The 10331-nt window shown below is 35.5% G+C and overlaps 1 protein-coding gene across 1 annotated transcript; it reads left to right on the top strand.

Moving 5' to 3' along the window:
• Positions 1-332: 332 nt before the first annotated feature.
• smpd2b (sphingomyelin phosphodiesterase 2b) lies at positions 333-10061 on the top strand. The gene is made up of 11 exons (XM_081381478.1): positions 333-792; positions 3657-3732; positions 4226-4322; positions 4448-4524; positions 4661-4754; positions 5088-5177; positions 5835-5917; positions 6125-6257; positions 8019-8123; positions 8376-8544; positions 9407-10061. The coding sequence occupies exons 2-11, from the start codon at positions 3683-3685 to the stop codon at positions 9817-9819; spliced, it is 1311 nt and encodes a 436-aa protein (XP_081237604.1). The 5' UTR covers positions 333-792; positions 3657-3682; the 3' UTR covers positions 9820-10061.
• The last annotated feature ends 270 nt before the right edge of the window (positions 10062-10331 follow it).

Here is a 10331-nt window from a genome sequence, read left to right as displayed (position 1 = left end):
TGAGGGTGAGTAAATGACATAATTAATCATTTTTGGGTGAACTATCCCTTTAAAAACATCTCATCCATTATTCGCCAACGCATGTGATTGGTCCATCCTGGAAAGCGCTGAGAAAAGTAACAGTCTTGAAAATAATTTTCACCCGAATAATGATTTAAAAGCTTAAATTGAGTTTAATTGAAATTAGGCAGTGAATAGTTAAAATAGGACAAGTATTATTTTGATCTGTTGTACCTGACCAAACAGATTCAATGAAAAGTAAACGTTTCTAAAAGAGAACTCATTTTCCCAACAATCCAGTCATCGAGGCGCTTTTTGATGACGAAGCCGTTACGTTGAACGTCGGCGGACTCACGCGTAACGTTACCAACTTCAATGCATTTGCTGCAAAGTAGCACTTGTGAGAAAACAAACTAACAATTCATAATAATAAAAAACTTTTGAACATTGTATTGCAAAACTCTGATTATGCGCCGTACAAACGCGTGTGTCAGTCACAGAGAGACGCTTGATAACGCTTTATTTTGATTCACGTGAACACGTTTATTCATTTTACAGGTTAAACATTTCAAGTTAAATGTAAAATGTCCAACAAACGCGTTTGATAAAGCCGAGTGTCTTTTCTTCAGAGGACATATCAGTGGCAGATGAGGAAGTCGCGGTCTGACTGGAACGAATGGACAGGATATGAGACTCAAAAGCTCATGAAAACATTGTCTATAGCAGAGATCATAGCGTTGAAAACTACTTTGGATTGTGTGTGAAACATATACCTCATATTCAAGTATAAAGGTAAGATCGGATCTCCAGCATATACGATTGCATGCATTAAAAGCTTTTAAAAGATCCTGCATCATTTGATCGCAGATGATACTTGCTCTGATGTTTGTTTGCATTGACATTCATTTTAAAGTGAGTTAAGCGTCTATATTACATCACGTTTGCACTACCTTCAATAATGTACCTATGTGTGTGTGTGTGTGTGTGTGTGTGTGTGTGTGTGTGTGTGAACATACATATTTGTGTGTGTGTGTGATTGCAAGAAGTATTTTATGTTCAGCAATGCTGCATTCATTTGATCACTGTAAAAACAGTAAAATATTACATTTAAAATAACGGTTTTCTTTTTTATTATTTATTCATATGGTGTAAATTCTCAGCAGCTATAACTATGTTGTTTAATATGGTCACAAAGGAAATTAGCATGTGTGTGCATTTTATACATTTGATATGATTACATACAACAGCATTTAAAACGTTTTAAAAGATCCTACACGCACACGCACTCACACACACACACACACACACACACACACACACACACACACACACACACACACACACACACACATATATAGGCTATATATATATATATTATTTTACTTTGTTGATTAATATGGGCATGCAAACATTCTCTCTCTCTCTCTCTCTCTCTCTCTCTCTCTCTCTCTCTCTCTCTCTCTCTCTCTATATATATATATATACATAAACATATATATACATAAACATATATATACATAAACATATAGCTCATATTGAACAAAATAGTAATAGCTGCTGAGAATTGACACCATGTGAATAATTACATTTTAAAAATATAATAAAAAAAGAAAACATTTATTTCAAAATTTAATAACATGTTTACTGTTTTTATTGTGATCAAATTAATGCATACATATAGATACACACACACACACACACACACACACACACACACACACACACACACACACACACATATATGTGGCTGGTCTCCCCCATATCTCGGTCAGTAAACACAGATCCTCCTGGCGCCCGTCAGTGTGTGTGTGGAGCAGCTGTGTGTGTGTTTACTGCCCCTGAATGATCGTAACGCTGCTGGAGCAAATGTTGATGCTTACTGGTGTAAAATGAATACAGACTGATTTACTGTCATCACAAGCACATGCTGCCATTGCGATTCAGATCAGTATGTAAACTTGCTGTGAGTTTATGTTAGAAGGATCTTAAGGGATTTGCAAGAATCTTGTATCATAATTTCATACATTAATGTCAGTCGTGAATGAGGCCGATATGCCACAGTATTACCGTAGTGTGATCCCATTATAGTACCATCACTGAGAAAGAAGTGTTGGGAACACTTAAAGCCTTTATGTATAATGCATTATTAATGTGTTTTTAATGTATGTTATAATGCATTAAATCGTGTCATAAATAATTGTAACCAAAGTTCAAATTCATTATAATATTTGTCATTTGATTGAATGCATTTTACTGTCTAAAGGTGTAACAATGAATAGATCAGTACTATAATTAATTATAACTGTGGTTACAATTATTATTGAGACCATACAATGCATTATAACGTGCATTACAAGGCATTATTTATGCATTAAAAATACTTTATATATATATATATATATATATATATATATATATATAGAGAGAGAGAGAGAGAGAGAGAGAGAGAGAGAGAGAGAGAGAGAGAGAGAGAGAGAGTGTATATATATATATATATAAGACCTTAAGTAAAGTTTTATTTGTCTTTTTTGTTGTATTGATGGCAATATCATGTTATTTTGATATACCATGGTATTATAATTTAATATTAATTAGTAGTATTTTTACATTTGGTTACATTTTAAATATGTTATTCAAAATATTTATAAAAAAATAAAAAGTATATATATATATATATAAAAACATAAATGTGTATATATATATATATATATATATATATATATATATATATATATATATATATATAAACATAAATGTGTATATGTGACCCTGGCCTGGATCAAAAAATCTAATCATTGAGAAAATCTCCTTTAAAGTTGTCCATTTATGTTCACTATTGTGCTGCATTCACTCACAAAAATAAATCTTTTATATATTTACGGTAGGAAATTTACAAAATATCTTCATGGAACATGATCTTTACTGAATATCCCAATGATTTTTGGCATAAAAAAAAGGATAATTTTTACCCACACAATGCATCGTTGGCCATTGCCACAAATAAACCCGTGTCACTCGGTTTTGTGATCCAGGGTCACATATAAGTTTATCATCACAGTCTGCAGGGTGTGTTGTGTACAGTGTCACTATGACAACACAGTAAGTGGACCTTTGACCCTTGGGATTGAGGTGGAGCCATAATAATATCCACCAGCAGCCGGGCTTTATGATTTATGAGCGCTGTAAATCAGACATATGTTTCTGAGCTGATCTGGTCTGTGGATTTACTCTGTCAAAGGTATTTAAATGACTTGCTTGGCTTGTTTTCCGGTTCTTGTGAACTAGTTTCTGTTAGAAAGCTACTGACCAAAGCACACCGCTCTCGGTTTAATGCAGATTTTAGCCAGGTCAGGTAAATATGAAATATATTTTATTTTAGATTGGTGAAGTGGATTTGAGTTGTTTTGATGAATGTATTTGATTTTGAATGTATTTTTTAATAGTGCTTTTTCACAGTATGTTTCAAAACACTGATAAAGACAAACCAGTAACCACTAACTTATGCTTTTAGTGGTCCAAAAAAAAAAAAAAAAGTTTTCTGTGCACTATTTTGTGTAAACAGTTTCAAACGTAGAGTAACGCTCATTCTGAGAAATGCTCAACTGAATCAACCCAGTTTTGTTTTGTGAGTTGAATTCTCTCATCTATCCTTACAGACCATCCCATAAGACGACGTGTCGCCATGACAACCTCAGCGCCAATCAGATTACGCGTCTTCTCTCTCAACTGCTGGTCAGTTCACTCTTTACATCGATACGTGTTTCCTTTTGCTGAAGAAATGTGCGCAGGATTCTGATATTCCTAAATAATCTATCAAACAGATCCCACTGGGAATATTTTATAGGATTCCAACTTTTGAAAAAAAATAATGGGAAAACGAATTATTAAAATATTATCTGAAAAATATTTACTTTGTATTAGCTTAACTATCTTTCTACAAGATATTTGTTTTCATACCAAGTGATAAAACACACAAAAAAAATGATTCAATTAAATATTTATAATAAATATTTTTAATTTCATAAAAAATATAAAACAGAAAATATGTATATAAACATTTTTACTGTGTGTTGCATATGCAGATTTGTGATTTTCATTTCTTACTGTTAAAATCGATTTCGTAACATCATTTTATTTTCTCTCAAATGTCTGTGCACTGAATTTATATGATTAACTAATAAATGCGTAAAGGATAAAGCGCATGAGTTTGCTGTGATTGTTTCAGGGGCATCAGATACCTCAGTAAGAACTGCAGAGAGAGGTTTGTTCTGATCGGAGACCTGCTGATTCAGGAACAGCTGGATATAGCGTTACTGCAGGAGGTGAAGACACTTCTCTCAGTTTAAAAATGATGAACTCTTTAAACAATATGATTCTGATACGTCTGTTGTCTTTTAGCTGGTTGTACTGTAGAATGACATGTTTTTCTGGGACTGGTTGGTTACAGGTCTGGTGTGAGAAAGACTTTCTGTTTTTAAAGAAGAAGCTTGGCAGTGTCTATCCGTTTTCCCATAATTTTAAAAGGTAAATCATCTTTAAATGCATGACTATATCAATGAAGTCCCTGAAAAGTTCTTTGGGCTTAAATGCACACATTTATAAGCACAGGGACACAGTTATGAATGCATTTTCTCTTAAAGTAACATTTTCTCGTCTTCAGTGGATTTATAGGAAGCGGACTGGCCGTGTTTTCCAGACATCGAATCCATGACGCCTTTCTGTACAGATACTCATTAAATGGATATCCGTACATGGTGGGTCTGATCTATTATGTGTACAGACATCCTGCTTTTCTTTTTAATATAAATGAAGTTCTACATATTTAAGAAATGATCATCCACAATATAGCGCATCCTTGAGTACCTTATTGCATTTATAAATGTATAATAATACAAATATCATGGTTTTAAACATTATTTTACATCCTAACCAGTCGAACCTGTAAACCATACATCCATTATTGACACATACTTACTACCTGTTGTAAATAAACTAACTTATACTGTATGTTCCATTAATGTGGCGTCAGTGTCAGTGCTGATTGGTCGGTCTATAAAAGGCTTGTTAACGATCTGATCTTGAACCAGGCTCAACATGGAGACTGGTTTGGTGGCAAGGCAGTCGGGAAGGTCCTGCTTAACATCAGTGGGCTGAATGTTCATGTCTTCGTAACTCATGTAAGTTCATGCAAAACGCTTGTACGAGTCTTATTTTACTATTATTTGTATACTATTAAAGTATTTATTAATATTTTTAATTTACTGTTTATTTTTCATTTTAGTTATTTTATTATGTGCTTTTGCCATTAGCACTTATGTGCTTTCTATTTAGCTTTAATTAATTTATTTTTATTTCAATTTTAATACCTAAACTTAAACTTGTTTCATTTCAGTTAATTGCTAAGGCAACATTTCTAATGTTCATTTAAGTTTTTAGGTAACACTTTACAATAAGGTTCCATTTGTTAACATTAGATAACTACATTAGTTTAGTTAACATGAATTAACAATTAATAACTTTCTAAAGCATTTATTAATCCTAGGTACTGTTCATTTCAACATTGCTTATACATTATTAAAATCAAAAGTTGAAATATCCGTTAATATTATTTAATGGACCTGAGCTAACATGAACAAGTTGTATTTTTATGAACCAATGTTAACAAATATGAATAAATACTGTAAATTGCTCATTGCTAGTTAATGTTAGTTAATGCATTAGCCAGTGTGAACTATTAGGGCCTAATTGTAAAGTTTTTAATCTAATTTCATTTCATTTTAGTGTTATTTTCAACTACCAATTTTTTTGTTGTTGAATGTGTGTGTTTGCTCCAGCTGCATGCAGAATATTGCAGAGAGAAAGATTCGTATCTCCCGCACCGAGTGGTTCAAGCCTGGGAGCTGCAACAGTTCATAAGGTCATAAGTCTCTTTTTGCAGTTTTACCCTTGACTGTGGGTTTATTTTCAAGCCTAATATAGGGTCTTAATTGCTCAATCTTTCAATGAAATGTGCCTGAGATCACACTGATCTGATCAGGGCTTTTGTTGAAAATAAACGTGAGCCACTCACGTCAGATTTCTGCTCTGATTCCTCAATGCTCACGACTCAGTGTGTTTCTCAAAGGCACACTAGTGCTGGAGCGGACGTGGTGATTGTGGGTGGAGATCTGAACATGCACCCAGACGATCTCGGGACTAGACTGCTGAGAAACTACACTGGACTCCTGGACAGCTTCAGTGAGGCCGCCAACTTTGACGTTAGTAATGCAGCGTGATCCTGTCTGACCTCTGGTGATGACTGTGTGTGTGATGATATCAGGGTTCCCACGGGTCCTTGAAATCCTTGAAAGTTTGTGAATCTGAAAAACAAAACAAATCAAGGACCTGGAAAGTTTTTGTTAATAAACACACATAGATACAGGTCCTTGAAAGTGCGTGAATTTATTTCGTGCAAGAAGTTTTCTGAGGGAATATTATTCCCCCAGGTCCACTAATGTGTAATTTCACCAACACTTCGTGGCCTATGCGCACTAGCTTGCTTGATTTACGTTACGTTAGTTATGTGCATTTACGCGTTACGTTAAGTGTTTCCCGTTCACGCGTGCAAAACTGTAACAATGAATCTCACAAGGTAACACGATGTAACCTTGCTCTCACTTGAAGTGTGTCCCCACATTAAGTCTTAACCCACACTTGAATTTGAGGGTATTGGACCTGGAAAGTCCTTGAAAGGTCCTTGAATTTGAAGTAAACCGAGGTGTGGGAACCCTGTGATATGTCGCATAGCTGTCTAAGGCCCTGTTTATTCCTGGTGTTAAGATGCGTTCCGGTCGATCGGATCACAAGTAGACGAGAGAGACTCATTCCTGTTTACACCTGGTGTTTTAATCCGTCTCTTTTGTCCACTTTCAACCACTTCTGTCCTGATTTCTTCGAGGGGAGGGTTTAGGTGGGTGTTTTTTCAGATCTGATGGACAAACGGAGTCGACGGAGAAACACAGAGAGCATCAGCTTTAGTTTCTGCTCTGACAGACGCAAGACCAGCCGAACGCTGTGAGTGTGTGTTAGAAATCAGGAATGGAGAGAGAACATTGTGATGGTACGTTTTTTGTAGAACCAAACTTGAGTCTTCAGCCGACAAAGTTTAAATCCCGTCTGGCTAGAGCTCTTCCCATAATGTTTTATGTTAGGTCAGTCGGCGTCTTGTGTGGCTGTCTGGATTCGACCACACGAGTGGTTACAGTACAAAAGCAATCCGGTCGAATGTGTTTTCAGCTACCTCTGGAAGTGTTTGAAATTGGACAAGTTCAAAATGTTTTTTGCCCTGTTTACACCTGATTTTAAGAAGCGTTTTGGTCAATCGGATCACAAGTGAATGACGCTAAATACAGGTGTGAACGGGTCTAAAACTGTTTTGAGCTTTGTCCACTTTCTAACGCTTCCAGAGGTCGTTGAAAACGCATTCGACCGGATTGGTTTCGTAAACGCTAAATGTGGTCGAATGAGTTCAAACAACCACATACTCTCCACCTTACTGACTTAACATTAAACATTACGGGAAGAGCTCTAGCCAGACGGGATTTAAACTTTGTCGGCTGAAGACTCAAGTTTGGTTTGCAGACGAAAAATGTACCATCACAAAGTTCTCTCTCCATTCGTGATTTCTAACACACACTCACAGCGTTCGGCTGGTCTCGCGTCTGTCAGAGCAGAAACTAAAGCTGATGCTCTCTGTGTGTTTCTCCGTCGACTCCAGTCGAGTTCATATGTAAATTGCACATGTTTTGTCCATCAGATCGAAAGATCTGAAAGAACACCCGCCCATAAACCCCCCATTCGAAGAAATCAGGACAGAAGTGTTTGAAAGTGAACAAAAGAGACGGATTAAAACACCAGGTGTAAACGGGAATGTGTCTTCCTCGTCTACCTGTGATCCGATCGACCGGAACGCATCTTAACACCAGGAGTAAACAGGGCCTAAGTTATGATTTATAATGACATCCTGTCATTAATACCAGGGATGTGAGGAAGGATTCACACATATATCTGAAAACCCTTTCACACACACGGATGGTCTCGTTCCATTTGGGGGAGGAGTCCGGATAGACTACGTCTTGTTCAAGGTAAGAGTTAGATATTACTACGATTTTCTATTATTTCTATTATATTAAGTGATGTTTTCTGAGACTCAAACTGTTGCTTATAGTCTGGTTTAATGATCTGAACAAACCTCAATGACACAACTCAACCCGCAGACATACATAAATGATACCTAAGAAATTTCTAGTTTTCTAACTATTCTTAGAACTATAGATTCTCTATAGATCTTTCTTTGCTCGTATGCACATAAATGCTGACAGCGCTGTTTCTTGCAGGGATCAGGGGAAGTAGATGTGAGCTGTGAGTCTTTGTGCACCACTAAGGGTCCAGTTCCCGGACAGCCCTTTCCTTATTCAGACCACGAGGCTCTCACTGCCGAGTTCCTGTTAATGCCAACTAAAAGGGGAAATGGATGCAAAGAGAGAGAATTTGGCTGTATTCCAGGTATTTGCGCTTCAGTTTTTAGGGTCTCGAAATATTATTACATTCATTTTTGCATGCAACAACAGCAACACAATAAACCCATGCTGTGTACTTTTTTGCTCCATAATAAAGTTTGGAAATTGACTCTGGGTTTTTTGGATGTCAAGGTGTTTTAAAGGAACAGTTCACCCAAAAAATATTCATGTACTCGCACTCATTGTTCCAAACTCACATAATATTTTAATTTTTTTTCTTGAAATCCATTAAGGAGAAATCTTTATATAGTTTGTCTGAGAAGCTAGTACAAAAAATCCATCAGATCCATCAGATAACTTTCCCTTGTGTTCCATGATAAAGAAAGCAACACTTTTGGGCTTGAAACATCATGAGTGTGAGTGATTATTTTCATTTTCGGGTGAACTACTTCTTTAAAGATTGTTTTTGACGACATCACATATTTGAGGCTGGTAATATGTTTTTAAAAAGAGGTTTTTGGAAGAAGTATCTTTTATTTGATCAAAAATACAGTAACATAGTAAAATTGTGAAATATTATTGCAATATTATTTCAATATATTTTAAGTTATGTATTTATATTATTTATTCCTGTGATCATTTCTCCAGTTTTCAGTGTCTCCTGATCCTTCAGAAATCATTCTAATATGATAATATATTTCTGATCATTATCAATGTTGAAAACAGTTGTGCTGCTTCATATTTTTGTGGAATCCTTGATGCATTTTTCTTATGCAATAGAAAGTTTAAAAAAAACAGCATTTATTTGAAATGGAAATCGTTATAGACATTATAAATGTCTTTTGATCAATTTAATGCATCTGACCGCTAACTTTTTTAATGGTAGTGTATGCATGTTTCTCTCTCAGATAAGCTTCCTGAGCTGGTCAACACAGTCAATGAAGCTCGTACTGAAGTAAAGGTGGGTCTACACTGCTCTGAGCGCATGCGCCACACCGCGGCTCGTACAGGCATCATGGGTCTTGTCCTGCTAGTACTTGAGTTAGCCATCGCCGCTGTCCCGTTGTTTGCTCTGGGAGCTGAACAGCCCTTTCCTAAAGCCTCTTTCTACCTGCTGGGGGCGCTGTGCTTTGCCGTCCTCCTCTCCACACTGATGCTGTACATCTTCTACAGCATGGAGGTGAAGGCACTGCAAGGCACCGAGGACCAGATGAGACTGGCACTGAGTAGCCTTCAGGAACGGATTAAGGAGTACCCCAAGGCTTTATCATCGGACCATTTGCGAAATTCACTTGACAGCAAGGATTCTGTGCATTTGTAGCAAGAAAGCTAAACTAAATTTGGATGGAATACTGAACTGAAACTTTATAGGGACAATGGGCCATTATTTTTGATGTCTGAACTGGACTCAACCGGTTGTAACTATGCAGTTTGTGGAACCAGAAAATTAGACAAGTTAGCAAAATCATTAATTCCATGACATATTTATTTCACTTAAAGGCCATGGTGCAGGTTAGCTTTCAGCTTCATTTAGTTGTTCAGTCCAGGAGGCCTCAGCAAACTTCCAAGGATGACTTAAATATATATATATATATATATATATATATATATATATATATATATATATATATATATATATATATATATATATATATATATATATATATATATATATATATATATAAAAAAATAAATATATATGTATATATATACACATATATAAAAAAATAAATATATATGTATATATATATATATATATACATGCATATATATAAAAAAAAAAAATATATATATATATATATAATTCATATAATAATTACTTAATATAGTTAT

This window comes from Scardinius erythrophthalmus (genome assembly GCF_964197995.2).
Source record: "Scardinius erythrophthalmus genome assembly, chromosome: 12".
In the NCBI taxonomy this organism is placed as follows: Eukaryota; Metazoa; Chordata; class Actinopteri; order Cypriniformes; family Leuciscidae; genus Scardinius; species Scardinius erythrophthalmus.
The sequence above is the reverse complement of the archived record's forward strand: the minus strand, read 5'-3'. Positions and strand labels throughout refer to the sequence as shown.

Coding starts and splice junctions, on each gene's coding strand:
- smpd2b (XM_081381478.1), top strand. CDS start 3,683: ATGACAACCTCAGCGCCAATCAGATTACGCGTCTTCTCTCTCAACTGC. Junction 3,733..4,225: donor GTCTTCTCTCTCAACTGCTG/GTCAGTTCACTC, acceptor TGATTGTTTCAG/GGGCATCAGATACCTCAGTA. Junction 5,178..5,834: donor TTCATGTCTTCGTAACTCAT/GTAAGTTCATGC, acceptor TGTTTGCTCCAG/CTGCATGCAGAATATTGCAG.